Here is a 22,343-nt window from a genome sequence, read left to right on the forward strand (position 1 = left end):
TTTATTTCAATATGCATCCTTTGCAAAGAAAGCCTTCCTTTCCTTCTTCCTAAACCTCTACATGAAGGTTATTAGCCTATCACATTGAACTCTGCAAAATACTACACTGAACGTCCCCTAAACTTCACAGTGTTAGGCCAGGTCAAGCAGATTCATTGTCCCTTCATTGCGTACATACATTGAAATAAGTTAGACAAAAGAGCAACCTCAACAAAAGTTTCCTTCCAACATGTTGCTAAGCAGATTCTTAGGATAGTTATAGCTATTAGGAAGCTGCATCTAGGATGCTTGGGACTAAACCCTGCAGCCTTTTGTCAGTCAAAATACTCATCACTGTCAGTGAGAGTTTCAAATGAATAAAGGCTGCAGGATTTGGGCCTTTAATTTGCATGCCAGTGGTACTGCCATTTGGGAGGATCAAATTATAGAATCATAGAAAGGTAGGGCTGGAAGGGATCTCGAGAGGTCATCAAGTCCAGCCCTGCTATGCTGAGTCAGGACCAAATAGACCATCCTTGACAGTGTTTGTCCTGTTCTTAAAAACCTCCAGTGATGGGGATTCCATAACTTCCCTTAGAAACCTATTCCAGAGCTTAACTACCCTTGTAGTTAGAAAGTTTTTCCTAATATCTGACCTAAACTTCCCTTGCTGCAGATTAAGTCCATTGCTACTTGTCCTACCTTCAGTGGACATGGGGAACAGTTACTTCCTTTTTACATATTTGAAGACTGTTAACAGGTCCACCTCAGTCTATTCTCAGGATTAAACAGGCCTTTTTAACTTTTCCTCATAGACTAGATTTCCTAAATCTATTATCATTTCTCAGAGTGGTAGCCATGTTAGTTCGTATCAGCAAAAAGAACAAGACGTACTTGTGGCACCTTAGAGACTAACAAATTTATCTGAGCATAAGCTTTCGTGGGCTAAAACCCACCTCATCAGATGCATGCAATGGAAAATACAGTAGGAAGATATATATATACACACACAGAGAGAACATGAAAAAATTGGTGTTGCCATACTAACTATGGCGAGAGTAATCAATTAAGGTGGGTTATTATCAGAAGGAGAAAAAAACTTCTGTAGTGATAATCAGGATGGCCCATTTCCAACAGTTGACAAGAAGGTGTGAGTAACAGCAGGGGGGGGAAATTAGCATGGGGAAATAGGTTTTACTTTATGTAATGACTCATCCAATCCCAGTCTTTATTCAAGCCTAATTTAATGGAGTCCAGTTTGCAAATTAATTCCAATTCTGCAGTTTCTCATTGGAGTCTGTTTTTGAAGATTTTTTGTTGGAGTATTGCGACTTTGAGGTCTGTAACTGAGTGATCACGGAGGTTGAAGTGTTCTCCAACTTTATTTTTTGAATGTTACAATTCTTGATGTCTGATTTGTGTCCATTTATTCTTTTGAATAGAGACTGTCTGGTTTGGCCAATGTACATGGCAGAGGGGCATTGCTGGCACGTATCACATTGGTACACGTGCCGGTGAATGAGCCTCTGATGGTGTGGCTGATGTGATTAGGTCCTATGATGGTGTCCCCTGAATATATAAGTGGACAGAGTTTGCAACGGGCTTTGTTGCAAGGATAGGTTCCTGGGTTAGTGTTTTTGTTCTGTGGTATGTGGTTGCTGGTGAGTATTTGCTTCAGGTTAGGGGCTGTCTGTAAGCGAGGACTGGCCTGTCTCTCAAGGTCTGTGAGAGTGGGGGATCATTCCTTCAGGATAGGTTGCAGATCCTTGATGATGTGCTGGAGAGGTTCTAGTTGGGGGCTGAAGATGATGGCTAGTGGCGTTCTGTTATTTTCTTTGTTGGGTCTGTCTTGTAGTAAGTGATTTCTGGGTACTCTTCTGGCTCTGTCAATCTGTTTCTTCACTTCAGCAGATGGGTACTGTATTTGTAAGAATGCTTGATAGAGATCTTGTAGGTGTTTGTCTCTGTCTGAGGGATTGGAGCAAATGCGGTTGTATCTTAGAGCTTGGCTGTAGACCGGGGTAGGCAACCTATGGCATGCGTGCTGAAGGCGGCACACAAGCTGATTTTTAGTGGCACTCACACTGCCCGAGTCCTGGCCACCGGTCCGGGGGGCTCTGCATTTTAATTTAATTTTAAATGAAGCTTCTTAAACATTTAAAAACCTTAGTTACTTTACAGACAACAGTTGTTTAGTTATATATTATAGACTTATAGAAAGAGACCTTCTAAAAATGTTAAAATGTATGACTGGCACGCGAAACCTTACATTAGAGTGAACAAATGAAGACTCGGCACAGCACTTCTGAAAGGTTGCCGACCCCTGCTGTAGACAATGGATCGTATGGTGTGTCCTGGATGAAAGCTGGAGGCATGCAGGTAAGTATAGCGGTCAGTAGATTTCCAGTATAGGGTGGTGTTTATGTGACCATCACTTATTAGCACAGTAGTGTCAAGGAAATGGACCGCTTGTGTGGACTGGTCAGGGCTGAGGTTGATGGTGGGATGGAAATTGTTGAAATCATGGTGGAATTCCTCGAGGGCTTCTTTTCCATGGGTCCAGACGATGAAGATGTCATCAGTGTAGTGCAAGTGGAGTAGGGGCATTAGGGGACTAGAGCTGAGGAAGTGTTGTTCTAAGTCAGCCATAAAAATGTTGGCATGCTGTGGGGCCATGCAGGTATTCATAGCAGTGCCGCTGACTTGGAGGTATACATTGTCCCCAAATGTGAAATAGTTATGGGTGAGGACAAAGTCACAAAATTCAGCCACCAGGTTTGCCATGACAGTATCGGGGATACTGCTCCTGATGGCTTGTAGTCCATCTGTGTGTGGAATGTTGGTGTAGAGGGCTTCTACATCCATAGTGGCCAGGATGGTGTTTTCTGTTGCGCTCCTCTGGACTCTTTCCAATTTATCCACATCTTTCCTAAAGTGTGCACCCCAAATCAGACACAGTATTCCAGCTGAAGCCTCATCAATACTGAGAAAAGTGGGACAATTACATCCCTTGTCTTACATATAACACATCCCAGAATGATATTTTCTTTTTTCACAACTGCATCACGTTGCATCATATTCAATTTGAGCTCCACCATAATCACCAGATCCCTTTCAGCAGTGCTACCACAGAGCCAGTTATCCCCAGTCTTGTAGTTGTGCATTTGATTTTTCCTTCCTAAGTGAAGTACTTTTCATTTGTTGTGATTTAATTACCCGTCTCTATTTAAAACAGAAGCAACGAGGGATACATTAGCTCGGAGGGGTTTATTGTGCCACTCTGTGCCACACAGGGATCAAGAATATGGCAACTGTCCTGCATTACCAAGCTCTACCCAGCTGGGCCCCACAGAGCAGCAAGAGGGGTGGATAAAGGCTGCATGCAATGCATTTTCAATTGTCCAAGGTTGATGATCCAAGCAGCAGCTCCTATTTGTTCTGCTGCAACCTTTCCTTTCCTCGGTGAAGTAAATCACCCTACAAGTAGCCAGCAGCCAGTCATAGCTTTTCTGAGGCTGTGCCACCAATTGCCATGAAAAATGTTTGCCTGTTTGTTGGCAAGAGGGAGTAATCCGTGTATACCAAAGGAGAATGAGGGTTGGGGGAGGCTCACCCTGCAATCTCACATTGCCTGCAGCCCTGAGATTGGCTAAGGAGTTGATGCAGAGAGAATAAAAGGAGAGAAAGCGTTTCAAAGAGGAATATTTACAAGCTAAACTACAGTGAATTTTAATATTTTTCATCCAATATACAGAGCAAAGACAAGCCTTTAGTCATTAAACATAATCTTGTTTGACATTAAATAAAATGACACACTACCACAATGTAAAAACAAGCTTTGAATGAGTCTGAGAATACACAGCAAAAAGCTGATTTTAAATTCTTGGTGAGTAATCAAATATCTATTCCAAAACCCTCTGAATCATGCAGTAATTTGTCTTATCAGAGTAACCACTTAACTGGACACTTTCAGTCTAGAGGGTCAAGAGCCAAATTACATCATATACCAGACATAGCAAATTAAGTACCAGTGAAAAGCACCTGTGAGCAACAGGTAAGACAACCACCAAAAAAATTGGTAACTAATGTCCCCTTCCAGAAACCAGTGTTTCTGTCAGACATGACCAGCTGACATATATACAATATAATTGATGACTCATCCCAGCACTATAAATGGAACTTATCCTCTTGTTCTTATCGACTTTTGGTGGTGTATTCCCTCACAGGAGCACGGGAGAGGGGTGGGGAGTGTATGAGAGTGTAATATTAATGAGAGCGACTTGTAACTCCCATCTGCAGGGACTGGATCATTTGAGGGACTGCTAATGGGCTACAGGACCCATTTAGCTCTAGCAAAGAAAGGATAATAAGAACCAACGGCTGGAAGGTGAAACCAGACAAATTAAAATTAGAAATTAGGCACAATTTTTTTTAACAGAGAGCGTGATTAGCCACTGGAAAAAACTATCATGGGAAGTGGTGGATTCTTCATCTGCTGATGCCTTCATATCCAGATTGAATGCCTTTCTGGAAGATGTACTTTAGCCAAACACAAGTTGTTAGGCTCAAAACAGGGGTAACTGGGTGGAATGCAATGGCCTGTGTTATATAGGAGGCCAGACTAGATGATCTACTGGTACCTCCTCGCCTTAAACTCGATGAAACTAAGAAATAGTTCCTCCAGGTAAGGGCACACTGGCTGGTCAGGGTGAGGGAACTTACACTTCCCTCTGTTGTATATGTTTTGCGGACAGACAGGGAATTTCAGAATTTACAGCTGTCAATCTGGCACCTTTCATCATCACCAACGTTCATATGAAAAAGAAAATCCCACACACACACTTGATGAGTCAACAAGCACCTTAACTGAAGGCATGCTATAGTTAAAGAATAATTGTTGAATATAAAGTCAGAGGCATATTAATAACCCAATTCTGCTATCAGAGAACGTTTAATACAATGGCAAAGATGAGGTGCCAGTATTACACAGGGGGACTACTGAATGTATTGGGTCTCCGTGTATGTTCTCAGCGGTATTGCAGTACCAATAAACGATAGCACAGTACTGAATATGGCTGCTCCTCTCTGTGCAAAGTTTAAGTAAAAAGGTTATTTCTTAAACTCCAGGAGAAACTGATCCTAAAACTGCCCACCAGGTGCAACATACATATTCTCCTTCACCTGCACTATTTGTGCCAAAGGGAAGTGCAGCTGACATCCTGCCGGAGCTGCTTTATGTATCCCAGCAACAACTAATGAGAACTTTTCCCTGTGAAAGAAATCGGCTTAGTGAACACAAAGGCTGTCTGCAGTGCTCTGACAGGCAGCTCTAAATAGAAGAATGAGGTGCTGCTCTGTACTCAAAGACTTCTTTATGCAGAGGATGCCTTGAGAATTGGTGAAAACAATGAATCATGTCATCATGATGCTGGCAGTGCTCAATGCCCTTACACACAAATATTCCAGTTTATTGAGAGTCCTGAGAAATGCTCTGCACAGAGAAGGTGAAGCATTAGCATGCTTGGCAGGGACGCAGAGAAGCAGTGTGTGTGTGTGAAGGCTGTGAGTCAATCTGCCTTCATTTACTTACAAATGCGACCTCACTGAAGTTTGGCTCCTGTGGAGTTCCACCGGACATCAATTCAGCCCATTATATCTAGTCACCACTACAATTTTATCAACAAGCAAAAATATAAAATTCATTTGAAGGATGAAGAAAATCCAAGGGGTGACCTCTTATACTAAAATTGTACTGTTTAAAGGCATAAGGAGAGCAAGAAATGGAAAAAGAAATTGCACTACTATGAAGTAGCAGCAGAAACTGGCATGTCAATCTGAGACTGTAACACAGACCTCTTGAGTCTTAGGCTGGTGGAATCTAAGGAGCAGGTGTCAAAATCAATTTTGATGCATTAATTAAGCAAAATAAACAAGCGTGCTGCTTGTCCATCTGTAAAAGACTATGGGCCAGGTTCTCAGTTCTACTTGGGTTACTGTGTGCTATTCCGACCTGCAGAGAAATCTCCAGTGGAAGGGAGACTCCCCACTGGCATAAAGCTGCACAAGTTGCCCTCCACTCAGCATCGGGGGAGAAGACAGTGGCAAAGCAGAGGAGGTCATTTGGTTAGGGGAAAGACACAGGCAATTTGCTGATCCTCCCCAGCTCCATTGGGAACCTTATTGGTATAAGTCACGGCAGCCCTAGATTCTCTAACTCATGCTGGAGTCTGCCAACCCAGAATCAGGGAGCCATAATGAGCTCCTAATGTTCACCCCCCCCCCGCCCCGCTACAGATGAGCTCAGATGCAGTGGAGGATCAAGACTAATATTTCTACTGGGCATTGGTAAAAAGACCCCAAGTGTCAGCTTCTTAACCTTCCTCTGACATGTGGACCCTTGACCAGCTTCTCTTGACAGATACACCATATGTCCAAGGCTATTCCAAATATATGCAATAACACAGTGAGCTGTGATAAGCTTGCTAGTTCTGCTAACTTTACATCCGGACTGCATCTACTACAGCACCCACAGCAATAAAGTACTTGTGGCCAATCTATGAGACACGAGCAATACTCTGGTGATTCTTGCCCCAAGGAGCTTATATCTTTTTCATTCACTCAGTAAAGCACCTAGCACACTTACAGGAATCCTGATTTTGCTATAATAATAATTGCAAACATGTATATCACCTGTCCATTGTTCCCAGAAGGAAGGAAGGACGGACCCAGGTTTACTGCATTTATACTACGTGCATATATTATATTGCTCTGCCATAGACTATTTGTGTGACCGTGGGCAAGTCACTAAGGCCTTGTCTACACTACAAGACTATTTCGAATCTACTTAAGTCGAATTTGTGGATTCGACCTTATGAAGTCGAATTTGTGGATCCACAGTAAATACACTAATTCGAATTTCTGAGTCCACAGTAACGGGGCTGGCGTCGACTTTGGAAGCGGTGCACTGTGGGAAGCTATCCCACAGTTCCCGCAGTCCCCGCTGCCCATTGGAATGCTGGGTAGAGCCCCCAATGCCTGCTGGGGGGAAAAATGTGTCGAGGGTGGTTTTGGGTAACTGTCATCATAGAACCGTCAATCACGCCCTCCCTCCCTGAAAGCTCCGGCGGGAAATCTGTTCGCGCCCTTCTCTGGTCGGTTACAGCTCGGACGCCACAGCACTGCGAGCATGGAGCCCGCTGCGATCATCGCTGCACTTATGGCCGTTGTCAACTCCTCGCACCTTATCGTCCACCTCTTCCACAGTCAGCTGCTGAGAAATCGGGCGAGGAGGCTCCGGCAGCGCGGTGAGGACAGGAATTAACAGAGTGGCGCAGACCTCTCACAAAGCAGGGTACGCCGCGCCGTGGAGATCATGGTGGCAATGGGTCAAGTTCATGGTGTGGAACGGCGATTCTGGGCCCGGGAAACAAGCACGGACTGGTGGGACCGCATAGTGCTGCAGGTCTGGGATGAATCACAGTGGCTGCGAAACTTCAGGATGCGTAAGGGCACTTTCCTTGAACTCTGTGACTTGCTGTCCCCTGCCCTGAAGCGCCAGGACACCCGGATGCGAGCAGCCCTGAGTGTGCAGAAGCGAGTGGCCATAGCCCTCTGGAAACTTGCAACGCCAGACAGCTACCGGTCAGTAGCGAACCACTTTGGCGTGGGCAAATCTACCGTGGGGGTTGCTGTGATTGAAGTAGCCCACACAATCGTTGAGCAACTGCTCTCAAAGGTAGTGACTCTCGGAAACGTCCAGGACATCATAGATGGCTTCGCCGCGATGGGATTCCCAAACTGCGGTGGGGCTATAGATGGGACTCACATCCCTATCCTGGCACCGGTCCACCAGGCCAGCGAGTACATTAACCGAAAGGGCTACTTTTCTATGGTGCTGCAAGCACTGGTGGACCATAGGGGACGTTTTACCAACATCTTCGTTGGGTGGGCGGGCAAGGTTCATGACGCGCGTGTGTTCAGGAACTCTGGTCTGTTTAGACGCCTCCAGGCTGGAACTTTCTTCCCGGACCACAAAGTAACGGTTGGGGATGTGCAGATGCCTACAGTGATCCTCGGGGACCCAGCCTACCCGCTAATGCCCTGGCTCATGAAGCCCTATACAGGCGCCTTGGACAGAGAGAAGGAACTCTTCAACTACCGGCTGAGCAAGTGCAGAATGGTGGTGGAGTGTGCTTTCGGACGTCTCAAGGGGAGATGGCGGAGCTTACTGACTCGCTCGGACATCAGCGAAAAGAATATCCCCGTAGTTATTGCTGCTTGCTCTCACAATCTCTGTGAGAGCAATGGCGAGACCTTTTTGTCCGGATGGGAGGTTGAGGCAAATCGCCTGGCTGCAGTTTACGCTCAGCCAGACACCCGTGCCGAGAGAATATCCCAGCGGGAAGCGCTGTGTATCCGGGAGGCTTTGAAAGCTAGTTTCCTCGGAGAGCAGGGTAACCTTTGACTCTCCACTTGCTTTCAATAGAAACTGACCCTGGGCCTGTGTCTGTATGTGTCGATTTCGATCTGCGGTTACATACCCCGTTCTCCAAGTTTCCCCCACTTCCAAAGCACGTTTTAAATACAATTAATTGTTACACTCATTATTAATAAATCTTTGTTTTACTTTGCATTTCTGTTCAGTTGTTGAAACATGGACGCATACTGTGCTGGGCACGGTGTGCACTGATGTACAGACCGCTTGTTCCATAGAGGAATGACATCCTCCTGCTCCTACATAGGTCTCTGGGGTGGGGGACGGTTGCAAGTGGTTGTGCATCAAGGGGAGGGATTGCAGGAAGGGGTGGGTTTGCAGGAAGGGGCGAGTGGTGCTTTCTTTGGATAGGGGTTTGGATGACGGCAGTGGGCTGCGGGTTTGGGCGTAGGAAGGGGTGAGGGGTGTGGGGGAAGGGTGAGTATCTGTCCGTGGATGAGGGCTCTTGCTGGGGCTCAGGGCAGCGGAGATGCTCGTTGCTACGGTGGAAGTGCATGGTAAGGGCAGCGTGCCTTAACATTAAGGGGGTGGCAGGTGCTAGGACCCTGGACAAGCATACACATCACAGAATGACCCGGGGCAGAATACACCACACAGAGTGACCCTGGTGCCTACTGACTGCAGTGTGTGTGTGCCCTGCAGTTGATCATGCCCCCAAGTCTGTACCCTGGTAATGTAGGCTATATCGTGCAATTATAAATCCCCTCCCCCCCTACACAAAGAAATCCTCTGACACGAAAGACGTGACCGAAACAGTGAATAACAGCAAACAGCTTTTAATAATCTAATACACAGTGGGGGGATGAAACTTGGATTTGGGACTGGGTGAGCCTGTAAGGGAAGCACTTCTACAAATGTATAGCGTGAGAGGTGTGTGGTACATTAGCGCTATGCAGTGGTGCAGTGACAGTTCTCATGGCCCCTACCGCCCCTCCGTCTTGTACTTTTGGGTGGGGGGGGGCAGGACTTCTTGGTGGGGGAGGGTGGTTGCAGATACACTGCAGGGGGGCTCTGTCCTCCTGCCTGCGGTCCTGCAGAACATCAACAAGGCGCCGGAGCGTGTCCGTTTGCTCCCTCATTAGCCCAAGCAGCATTTGAGTCGCCTGCTGGTCTTCCTGCCGCCACCTATCCTCCCGTTCGATTTGTGTGCGATGCTGTTGACATAGGGTCTCCCTCCACTGTGTCTGCTCTGCCGCCTCGGCTCTGGAGGAAGCCATCAGTTCCGCGAACATCTCGTCCCTAGTCTTTTTCTTTCGCCGCCTAATCTGTGCCAGCCTCTGCGAGGGGGATGCCGGGGCAGTCCGGGAAAGAGCCGAAGCTGTGTGATGGGAAAAGTAACTGATTTCCTTGAACAGATACATGTTTGCGAACAGTGAACACAGTCTAGTCAGTTTCTCTAGTCAGTTTCTCATACAGGGCAACAAGTCTCACGAGATCTCGGGACAAGTTCGAGATTTCGGAATACGCTCTCATTGGCTGCGGCATTGCACAGGAGAGCGGACAAGTGGGGAGAGACAGCTGAATCCGTCTAGCACACAGTCCTGGTAAGCCTTACAGTACATTCTGCTTATCAGTTAATGGATAGCTGTGCCCTCCCGCTAAAGGCAATCTGGAAATCATATACTCTGACCCTTTTCCAGCCACTCCCGCCAGTGCACGGGAAAGATCAATGTATGCTTTTCCTATGTGGCCTACAACACGTGGCTGTTAAGCGAGGGTCATTGTTATGCAAAGTAAAAGTCAACCATTCACAACAGTAACAATACACTAATTGCCCTAATTAGATGCAGCATTTCATGAACGAGATCACCCTGATGCGGGTCCCTCGGAGTCACAAAGAGCGGATGCTAAGGGAAGCCCTGCAGAGACCAGGACCATATGCGGCCATGCTTGTAGAGGCGATGATTCCCATCTACATAAGGATGTCCTGGTGCGGAAGAGTGTGCTTCCACGGAGCACCCAACAAGGCACCTCTCCCCAGGAACCTCCTGCGGAGGCTTTTCGAGGACCTAAATGAGACCTTTCTTGAATTGTCCCTGGAGGATTATTGTTCAATCCCTATATGTGTGGACCTACTTTTCATATAGTTTTTCATTGAAAATTTTATATATAGTATTTCTATTTTTTATACCTGTTTTATAAAAAATAAATGTTTACATGTTTCTAGCACTTACCGCCTGATCCTTCCCCTGATTCAGAGTCCGGGTTAACGGCCGGGGAGGGTTGGTAGGGGATCTCTGTGAGGGTGATGAAGAGATCCTGGCTGTCAGGGAAAGTGGTTTTGTGTTCGCTGTCGCCTGCGCCGTCCTCCACAGACCCTTCCTCATCTTCCACATCGGCGAACATCGAGGAGGAACTGTCCAGGTTCACTATGCCATCCACTGAGTCCACGGTCACTGGTGGGGCAGTGGTGGCAGACCCACCTAGAATGGCATGCAGTGCCTCGTAGAAGCGGCATGTCTGGGGCTGGGCTCCGGAGCGTCCGTTTGCCGCTCTGACTTTTTGGTAGCCTTGTCTCAGGTCCTTGATTTTCACACGGCACTGCATTGCATCCCGGCTGTATCCTTTCTCTATCATTGCTTTGGAGACCTTCTCGAAGGTCTTTGCATTCCGCTTGCTGGAGCGCAGCTCCGACAGCACAGACTCCTCGCCCCACACACCGATCAGATCCAGGACTTCCCGGTCTGTCCATGCTGGGGACCTCTTTCTATTCTTGGATTGGCCGGACTCCTCTGCTGGAGAGCTCTGCATCGTTGCAGGTGCTGCGGAGCTCGCCCCGATGTCCAGCCAGGACGTCAGATTCAAAGTGCCCAGACAGGAAAATGAATTCAAATTTTCCCGGGTCATTTCCTGTGTGGCTGGTCAGAGAATCCAAGCTCGGACTGCTGTCCAGAGCGTCAACAGAGTGGTGCACTGTGGGATAGCTCCCGGAGCTACTAAGTTCGATTTGCATCCACACCTAGCCTAATTCGAGCTAGCCATGTCGAATTTAGCGTTACTCCACCTGCCGGGGTGGAGTACCAAATTCGAACTAAAGAGCCCTCTAGTTCGAATTAAATGGCTTCCTGGTGTGGACGGTTGAGCGGTTAGTTCGAATTAACGCTGCTAAATTCGAATTAAAGTCCTAGTGTAGACCAGGCCTAAGTCTCTGTGTGCCTCAGGCCTCCATCTATAAAATTGGGATATAATAGCACTGCCCTACCTTACAGGAGTGTTGTGAGGATAAATATGTTAAAGATCAGGAGGTTCTGATATACTATGATAACAGGAGCCATGTAAGTATGATACAGAGATTATCGATCCTTGGACTTTTTCAGTGGAGTAGGGCCAAGGAGGTGGTCTTTGGATCTGAAAGCAGAGTGAATTTAAGCTTTGGTTTGGGTATGAAACTGAATCAGGTTTTGGGCTGAGTATCAATAGTGCAAAATCTCTCAAGCTGCTTTTAAGGGCTATCAACTGAAAATGGCATAAATCTCACAGACAGAAACTGTACTCATTAGACTTTTTCAATCTTGGACCCAAATCTCAAGAGCATGGCTATGTCTGGGCCACAACTGGCAAACAGGCTATTTTCAATTTGGGGATGGATCAGGAAAATAAACTGTATGGGCAAGTTAGTATCCAGGGATTCAGATACACAGCCCTTACAGGTGTTCTGAATCAAACATCCAATTTTGATGCATCTCTATTAGAGCTATGCAAGTAATCAATTTTTTGGATCACTGGATGAACTGAAAATTTAAAAAAAATCATTTCAGGGCAACATGAAATGAATTTTTTTCAAATGTTTTGACCAGCCAAAAAAGTTTTTAAAAAAATTGTTTTGGGTCAAACAAAAAACATTTCATTGAGCCCAAAATGCAGGTTTATTTTTGAGGGTTTATTTTTTAAAATAAAATTGAACTACCATTCTAAAACAAAAAGTTATTCTGAATCGAAATACTTCATTTAAAAAACACTGAAACTAATTGTGTCAATTTTTAAAAAAAAACATTTTTTTTTGTTTTTTCAACAAAACAATTTGGCAAATTCAGCAAGAATTCACTAATTTCAGTCAACCTGAATCTGCATTTTTCTTTAAAAAAAAAATTGTCTGAAAAATGTCACCCAGCTCTAATCATTACTTCCCTTATTTCTCTATTACTGAACACATTGTTAATTTTATTCTTATTATTAGCTTGCCTTTTTCCAAGGTAAATCTCATTGTTATTTTTGCCCTTTTTTTTTGAAAGAGCTCAGCACTTTCTGAAAATCAGGCCTTTTTAAAAGTGTCTCAAGCTAGACACCTAAATTCTGAGGCACCCAAAATCTCTGGCCACTTCTGAAAATCTTGACATAAGATGGACACAACACTAATGCCTGCTACTCCTCACCAAACAAAATACTGATGAGGAAAGCTAAGATAGCTTCATTCTATCAGCCTGACTGACCTGTCCCTAGTAAAACACCATCCAAAGTCCCTTTAGACAAGAAATGTTACCCTTGAAGTCAATGTGAGTTGAGAGCACTTGGCACCTTCCAGGAGAAGGCCCCATGAGAGATGTGATATTAGTTTCCAATATTTCCTGGTTACTTCTTGTTCATACCTCATTTTCAACGATGCTCCACATTTTAATCCATAAAGATGGTATTTATTCATACAAAGCCTGATCCAATGCCCACTGAAGCAGTGGGAGTTTTTCAGTTGACTTCAATGATAAGAACCCTGTGGAAAATATCTTCTGTTGAGTATTTTCAAGATTCCTATCATGCATTATGAAGGTGAAATGTTTAACTAGCATGGCTGGCAGAAAGTTACTAAACATAAGTAAACAACTGCAGTAGCACATGTACTGCAGCTCTTTCAAAAATATGAGTGATGCAGATAAATGATCCTCTACTGTGCTGGGAATTAAAGCTCCTCTAGAAATCGGACACAGGGTATGCATTCTGATTGTGGTACAAAGGAGCACCACGCTTGTATGGCTGAAACTGCTTTTCCTGTACAGGTGAAAGTTTACATGTTTTCACTAAGATCTGTGAGAGAGAGAGAGAGGAGTTACCAACTAGTAACTAAGGCCCCAGTCCTGCAGTCTGACTAGGTGCTTCCCTACCCACAAGGGTTCAGGGCCTAAAACCATTAATTTTTTGTAAATGGGGATATAACTTTATAACGTACAGAATAAAGTATAGAACATACTCCTCCTCCCCTACAGTTCAGAAGATTTGGTCCAGGGACCGAATAAGCCCTTGTTTTGGTCTCCCTGTTTTTTTATTGCTTGTTCCCAATAAGCTATGGAGTTCTGGGCTCTGTGGCCCCGCCTTCACTTGAGGGGGCAGGGCCATTCATTGATTTGGTGGATTCAAATAAACTGCCTTACAAAGCTATTTTAAAATATTTAGGGCCAGATTATGATAACTTTACACTAAGTAGCACCCTGATCTTTGAACATCCCTTGAAAGCAACGGAATAATTCAAGGAGTAAAGTACTACAGTGTGAATAAGGATATCACAGGCTAGCCCTGAATCTGTAGTAATAATATTTAACAACAAATCTAGAAAAGCCTGTGTTCTTTCTGATAAAGAGAGAGCTGTTGCAAAAAGCACTGATTATAGAGTTGTTGCCTTCTCATTTTGGTGAAGGCCTTTATGGCTGACATGATGCTGATACATTAACAGGAAAACAGACACTGTCAGAAGCACTGATTAATAACCGATATATTTGTTATGACCTACAGATGACAAAGATGTTTGTCGAGCCCTATCCAGCATTGTCATTGTTCACCGTTTGCCAGTATGAATCATGAGACCCACTCTCCACATTTGTCCCCTCAGTTGCCTTCAAGCATCCGCCCTCAGCTTCCCGGCACATGTTTGCACAGCACCTTTTCTTTGCTAATCAGATTCGTGTAATTATTGCAGAGACTCAAACATTAACAGTTCTACAGTCACACAACTGAAATCTTGTGTCACAAGAAAATAAAGAGAGGGATTTAAAAAGATCAAAAGCCATTCCACATAAGTGATGTTCTTCGCTGCTATGCGCTGTGCCAAATTCTGCCCTCAATAACACCCACGCAACCCCAATAGACTATAACTGAGGACAGATTCCAGCCCATTTCATTTCAATTTCTATATACTCTGAACAGCAACATGTTACTTGACATCATACAACATCCATGATCACATAATCTACTCATAGGCTTAGCTACTGCACAAAATACATACTTCTACCAGGTTACCCAGAAAGACTTTATAGCTACAGATTGTATGACTATTTCCTCAGTGTCTTGCTGAGCTACTCGCCAGTTGCTCTGGTGGTTGAGGTGTTTAAAAAAAGAAATCTCTCCAAGTACAGTATGAAAAATAGAATGGAGTCTCTCTCATTCTCTATGGAAAAAAAGAGGAGACAGCAAAGCATTTCTCACTTTTCTGGAGATTAATAAATATAAAGTAAACGTGCAACTGAGTCAACTGCAAGAAAAAGAAGAAAGAATGCATCTTTATAGACTTTTAAACTTCAATGGCCAACATCTGCTCTAAATTAAACCCAAGAAACATCCTTCAGTTCAATAGGGTTATTCTCGTGTAAGTGAGGACATTATAGGGCCCAAACAATGTGTTTAGGCGTCCTTCTGAACTCCCAAAGGAGTGATGAAATGCACCTCAGTCTGTGAAAAGCCTTCAGGTAAGTTTATTATTTGTATACCTTGTAGTTGTATGCCTTGCTCCTTTTCTCTTAACAGTAAGACATTTAGCATGCATGCTTTTGTGTTCTGTTTACAAGTTGCCATTTCTTGGCAGAACATACCAAGAGGCACCTGTTATTAAATCACTGGAATCTTGTCAAGAACTGAGTCAGAGCTTCTGATGCACTAGAAAACCAAGGAAAGGGGTTAGATTCTAATATTTGGGTTACCTCCTTGAAAACATCCTCCCTTTTCCTCCCTCCCTTGCCATATAGCCCAATACAGCACTGGCTCTGCCTTTCCACAATCTTAAAGTTGTGTTCTCAACTTCAGGCTGTCAGGAGAAAGGGCTCCCAGTTCATATATCTTAATTTCACTATGAGTGAAACTAATATTACTATGGCATCCATTTTCATCAGTGCCTTTTAGCATAACATGATACCAAATAGGTCCTTGACTCATGTAGCGTGAGATGTAAGCTAGATATCTTTTTTAAAAAGTTCTCTATATATGTGTGTGTGTAGTGTATATATATATATATACACACACACACACAATAATACATATATAGACATGAGAGAGAGAGAGATGTGAGTGTATGTATACACACACACACACACACACACACACACACACTCTACAGAGACACACATAAAAACAGAACGGGGTAACCAGGGACAGTTCAAATCTCTTTACTAATAATATTAATCTCTCTCTTACAGATTACTTTCAGATAGCTAAATTGGCATTGGCTAGTTTTGGTATAAAAATAAAGGAATAGCAGTCCTGTTAGTTGTGGGAAACAAAAATATATAAAAGCTGATTTATCGAGCCAATCATAGTAACGCATATACATTACGTAAAAAACAAAAGCACATGAAACTAAGGTAAGAGGATAAAAAAATGCAGATTCCCTTAACATTTGAATGGTCTAAAGTAGAAGTCACTTACTTACCTATACAAGTGGAGTTTTCATTCCCCAATCGGTATCCCCTGGGACAGTTCCAGTGCTGTAAAGCGGAGAGGCTAACAAAATCAATTTTGAAAAATACTGGCAAAAAAGCAGTAAGTACGAGAAACATAATCTTATGCTTTCTGAACTGTCAATAGAGAGCAACTTGCTTGTACTCAGTCATATCCACGACAAGATGAACATGTGTATTCCCAGAGCGTTTCTACAACAGCCAGCTTTATGCAATGGGACATCTTTTCACAATCCCCCACAGATTTTTATCCCTGTCTTGCTTTTCTTGTCACTTCAGTCCCTACTACAACCTTTGAGGAAATTCCAGCAAGATTTCTTCCACACACACACACGTTTTCTCTCTCTCTCTTTTCTTTTTTTTTCTTTTAAGTCAAGTATGAAATGCCTGACACCCTTGCCACAAATTTAACACAGCTTAAAAGCAAAGCTCACGAGGATCACTGCAAATTTCCTTGCAACAAGCAAAGCTGTGGAATAAATCTTAAAAACAGAAATGCTGTGAAACTGCCCACCACAGACCTTAAATGAGTTTGGGGGTAGCTATCTATAGGTATTATCCCTCCTAAAACATAGTTTCTCTTTATATACAAACTTGGAATGACTCCCCGTTCCTTTTTAAAGCTGTGCTTGCCCCACCTCTTCTCTTTTTAGTGCCACTTGAGTGAAGCCTGTGTTTGCAAATAGTAATGTTGTCAGTTCTATACTACAGGGAAGCCAGCCAAAGTGCAGATATCTCACCGTGCATAATAAATACTCAGTATTTTAAAAAAGCAGTGTCTGGTGCCTAGCAGGTACCTGCTTAACAGTGGCTGTACTTTAGCTTCTCAGCAGCTGTATCCAGACTCTCACTATGCTATGTACAGTCATGATTATGAATAACTCATATTAATAACATCATGTGTTTCATTACCACAAACAAACTTTATCCTAAAATACATATTTGTGCATAAACAGAAAAATATATAGTCTTCCAGTTTCCCTGATGTCTGTTTTTGCCTGGAAAGGCGGATTATATTAGGGTCAAATTCAGAACTGGCAACCACTTACATCAGTCTGAATTTGGCCAATTGTTCTTTCACAGTCACAGGCAGATAGCTACTGTCAGATATTGAGACAATATGTGGTCTGATTCTGCCCTGTTTTGCACCTGCTGTAGTCATTGATATCTGTGCACAGAGGCTACTATTGACACAGTGGCCTTTTACACCCACTTTTCACAGGAGTAAATGACTACAAGATGCTAGGTAATGATGAATCAGGCTCACTTTCTTCCTGCTGCTCCAAAAATCCCTGACATATAAGTGTTACGGAACCAATTCAGCAAAAAACTTAAACACATTCCCTAAGTGATTTGCTGAATATGGATGGATTTAAATGCGCTAAAATTTAAATAGCTGCTTAAGTGCTTTGCTGAACTGGGGCCTGTTACACTAACTATTGTGCGGTGTTAGGTTTTTATATTATTCTTACTGCATTATTTTGGAATAAATACTCTGATGATGCAGCAGCTGGGAACACTGGCAGCACCAGAACCCAGCACAGCTGTACGCTAGTCCATCCCTGGGAATTTTTTTTTTTTAATATTTGCTTGAATTGACGAAACTTGTGGACTTGTACTGATTGAAAATAAGAACCATGAAACATTGATTTGAAGCTGTGTAACTCTCTGCCAAGAGCAACTGTGTGAAACTGTTTCTTGATGTTGATATCCATGCATAGTAATGTTCTGCTTGCTTAATCCACTGCCTTCCTTGCAAGAACAGAGGAAAGCCACTAATTAAATCTGTACTGACAAATGCAAACCTTGTTTTCCTGTAAGATATTCATAACTGGATTCACAACTGTGTGCACTATAAACCAAAAGTAATGTCAATTATAAAGGGCCAGAAACTGCAGCCCTGACTCCTGCTGAATAGCACTCACCCATGCAAAAAGCCCTATTGAATTCAATGGGACTACTGGTGTGAACGAGAGGTAGTCACTAAAGGATGGGGTTTGCAGAATCTGCTGTAAATTGTGATGTTCACCCATTAGTACTTTTCCACTAACAAAATGACTTTGGGTCATGGCTTTACCTCCCCTCTTCCCCCATATTCTCTTCTAAGTTCAAGGTGGGGCGCGGGGGGGGGGGTGATATGCCTGAGCAGCACTAAAGGAATGCATCACTTCTCTGTGAGTAATCACCAGGGAGTGTTTGCCAAGCTGTGAGGCGGCCCCCCCAAAGAGTGCTGACCTCCTCCAGGTCAGGCTCACACAATCCCACAAAGAAGGAGGGGAAAAATGAATAATCTCTCCCTCTTCCTTAGAACCAGGGCCAATTTTATTCCTGAGACACTCATTCTCTCAGTCTCCCCTGTACCACACATGGCTCTATTCAACCTCTCCTCCATCTTTTACCCTGATTATTTACTCTGTCTTCCCTCTACCCAAACACATGCTCAGATGGGAGGCCCGTGGATTTTTGTTTTCCCTTCCATCTCAGATCCCAGATAGTGGGTGGGAGAAAGGAGAAAGTTTGAACAGCCAACCCCAGAACAACCTTTACCTTAGGCAGAGCCCCTTTCAGTGCAGTCAGACAACAGCAGCCCCCCAGTCACCCATTAATTTCAGGACTGTTTTATAAACCTAGAGTATCCCAAAAAACTGGAGAGAAGCTCTCGCAGTGGTGGCATTTTCCATCTCCAAAAGCTAGATCTGCCTCAGACTTGACAAAACCAGAAGTGAATACCTAATATTAGTTACTGAAATCTGAATAAAAGAGATCATGCCTTGTTTCCTTAGTCCAAAGTAGGAATTTCCAAGAAAGAGAGGAAATTGAACATGTCGTCTTGTCTCACAAGATTCAAATGAACTTTCCAAATGCACCATGGGCTGTTTGCTACAGCATCCCATTTTTAAAATGTCTGTCGTAATACAGGGAGTGCACTGGACTGGATCTCAGGAGACCTGGATTATATTTTTGTCTCTGCCACTGGCCAGCAGAGTAACTTTAGGCAATTCAGTCTGGCCCTGATTTTGAAAGCTATTTAGACATCACTGTACTCAGCATTGCAGTGCCAGATTTAGGTGCCTAAATCTCATTTTCAAAAGGGATTTAGACACATAGGAGCCTAAATCCCATCAGCTAGCAATGGGATTTTGGCTCCTTCGGTGCTTAAATCCCTTTTTAAAATATATTTAGGCTCCTAAATCAGTTAGGCATTGCAAGGCTGAGTGCAGCAATGTCTAAATACCTTTAGAAACCCGGGCCTTAGCCTCACCATGCCTCAGTTTCCCTATCGGTAAAATAGAGGTGGGACTACTGATCACCTTTGTGATATACAGATGAAAAGCACTATGTAAGAGAGAGATGGTAATATTATTTAGTGCTTAGGAGAGAAATGCTGCAACAAGGGAGCAGAGATGTTGTAATCAGGACCATTACTTCCTGATGGTCAAGGATGCGAAACATGTAGTGGCTGTTTATAGAGTGACTGTCACTGGGGAACTGAGGAACAGTCCTGCACAGAAAAGCCCAAAAGCCAGCTTTTGGCTCCTCCCCAGTGGCCCTGAGTTGTAGAAGCGCCAGGTACAGAATGCCTATTGAAGCTGAATTCTCTCAGCCAGGGTCGTGCCAGGGAATCAACTCCACAACAGTAGCAGAGGGATTCAAGTGCACCTCACTATAATGACAGGTTTCAGAGTAGCAGCCGTGTTAGTCTGTATCCGCAAAAAAAACAGGAGTACTTGTGGCACCTTAAAGACTAACAAATTTAGTCTTTAAGGTGCCACAAGTACTCCTGTTTTTTTTGCGGATACAGACTAACACGGCTGCTACTCTAATGCTACAATAAATTCACTATAATGAGGTTCTCTGCTAACCTCCAGGAAAAATGGGTGATGTATTTGTTAACGTGCCGTTTCCTACCCACCGAGCGCTTACCTGGAGCTCTGGAATTACTACCACAGTGGAAAACACTTCCAGTGACCATGACTGTGCTGAAGACATTACCTGAGTAGTGCTCACTTCAATCTCACACTTATTGGTCATATGATCAACAAGCTGAAAGTGTATGTCAGACAGCTGTAACATGGGGCAGATGCAAGGAATATAAATCTGCATGCTATTCCATACACCACAGGCAAAGCAGGAGGGGCACAGAGTGAGACACATATTTTCATGTTCTCTGAGCATACAACTGAAAGCCAGAGCTTTTTGAAATCTAATGACATGGATCTTTCTGTGGCCTTAGGCAGAACCCTGCCTAAATTTCCTCATTGGTAAATGGGGGATAATACTGTCATAATACTGAGATGTCATGAAGATTAATTAATTGATATTTGTAAAGGACTTTAATAATGAAAAGCATTAGGAAGACTAAGTATTATTATGCTTCCTGTCCTCACTATTTATTTCGCAATAATTCATGTGCCAAATACCTCACTTGATTTGGTTTTCACGGCTTGAATTCTATATTTTTTCTGTTATCATTTTTAAAATTTCCTATTACTAATAGGATCTTCTGTTAAGATTTTTTTTTAAGGCAAAAAAGCCATGAAAAAGTTCTTACACTAACAGCAATTACAGCATTAGCTGTAACTTGCATCATCAACTTTAGGCACTTTCACTTCTTTAATTTTGACTTGTAAGCTTTCACATGGTGCCTGACAACTACCATCATGCATAGTTACTTCTCCAGATAGAAAATATTCAAAGGAATTCACAAATAATTCAAAGAGGTGTCATTTTCTGAAAGTTATAATTTTTGTAAAATGTAACATAATAGCTAGACAGTTTACTAGAACACCATATTAACATGCTAGAGAAACAATTTAGTGATCTGCTTATTTATGATATAGGTAGAGCCCACGGTGTTATTTTGTCTGGTGACGCTTTAGATCTCTCTGTTAGATGACTACACTATAACAGCTAAGCATCAGGTTTTGGAATACCACCACTCCCTGGAGCCAAATGGCTCAAATTGAAGCAGACCTTCATTATTCCGAGTTGCTATAGATACATTAAAGTTCAGTACCATCTACCATGTGAGGATATTTAGGATGAGACCTAAAACCTGAGTATAGGACTGCTTGTGTGGCTGACAGCACTCTTCCTCGTCTCACTGTCCTTGGTCAAAAATGTATCCTCCCCCATAGTAGTAAAATGATTCCTACTCTATGTATCTGAACACAGACATGCTGCGAGATCCTTCGGGATGAAATCTGGCACTGATCTTCAGAGCAGCTGAGCACTCAACACTTCCATTGAAGTCAATGGGAGCTGCAGTGATTAGAATTTTGGACTATCAGAACACATTTGTATTCTGTAGGCAAATATCAGATGCATTGCTACTCTTGCATCTTTTTTCCCCATGAGTTCTGGCTGGGGCGATGGATAATTAACATAACTACATAATTATTTAAAGCCAATTTCAGTCTGTGGATTGCAAACCTCTGCAGACGACTCATTTTCTCTCTCTCCTCACCTGTAGGCTTGTTCCTCTCTAGTAAATAAATGTCTGAGCCTATTCTAAGGTTTTCTTTACAAACTCTTCCTGAGAAATCTGGCATGGTATCGCTTGATTAGTTTCATGAATTAGCTCCTTTTACTCTGACAAGTTTGTGTGCCCTCATATCTCCAGCTAGCTTGATTCTTGGCTAACTTACACCAGCTTGACACAGGTAAATGTATGTGTTTGTGTGCAAGTGGTCTGAGAGGAGAATCAAAACACATATGAGGACACACATAGATACACAGATAGATACACACATTTACAAAAGGATCCTGTAGGGTTCCTAATTTATGTCTAGTTAAATCAGATACTGTCCATAATACTATGGCAGATTACAAATGAACAGATGTAGACGCAAACATCATTGTAGGCCAGTTTTTCAGAGTAAAAAATAAACAGCGCCTCTTTCCACTGTCGTGGCTGCGACTGGCTGAGAACTCCTTGGGGGGGAGATGGCAAGACATTCTTAGTGAAGGGTGCCAACTCTGCCACTCTCTTCCTCCTACAGTTAAGTAGAGCCTTTGTTGATGACTTTCTGAGCACAGTGAAAGTTCTATTCATTTCATTTAGCATTTCCCTTATTTGGGCATTCATCTGGGGCAGAAGGGATTGGTTTGGGGGGTGGCAGAGACCAGGATTGATAAAATGTGTTGCCAATTGCTGGCAATATTTATCTATTTTTAATTGTGTATTGAGTAAACAGTGAGGTGACGTTGGGATGCAG

At 43.4% G+C, this 22,343-nt stretch overlaps 1 protein-coding gene across 1 annotated transcript in view; it reads right to left on the bottom strand.

Moving 5' to 3' along the window:
• Positions 1-16,224, bottom strand: part of EGF (epidermal growth factor) — a 98,679-nt gene extending 82,455 nt beyond the window's left edge. The window contains exon 1 of the mRNA XM_045019330.1: positions 16,098-16,224. Within this exon, the coding sequence (XP_044875265.1) occupies positions 16,098-16,224 (127 nt within the window). The remainder of the gene's footprint in view (positions 1-16,097) is intronic.
• Between the last annotated feature and the right edge of the window lie 6,119 nt (positions 16,225-22,343).

The sequence above is a fragment of the Mauremys mutica genome, chromosome 5 (assembly GCF_020497125.1).
Source record: "Mauremys mutica isolate MM-2020 ecotype Southern chromosome 5, ASM2049712v1, whole genome shotgun sequence".
Classification (NCBI taxonomy): Eukaryota; Metazoa; Chordata; order Testudines; family Geoemydidae; genus Mauremys; species Mauremys mutica.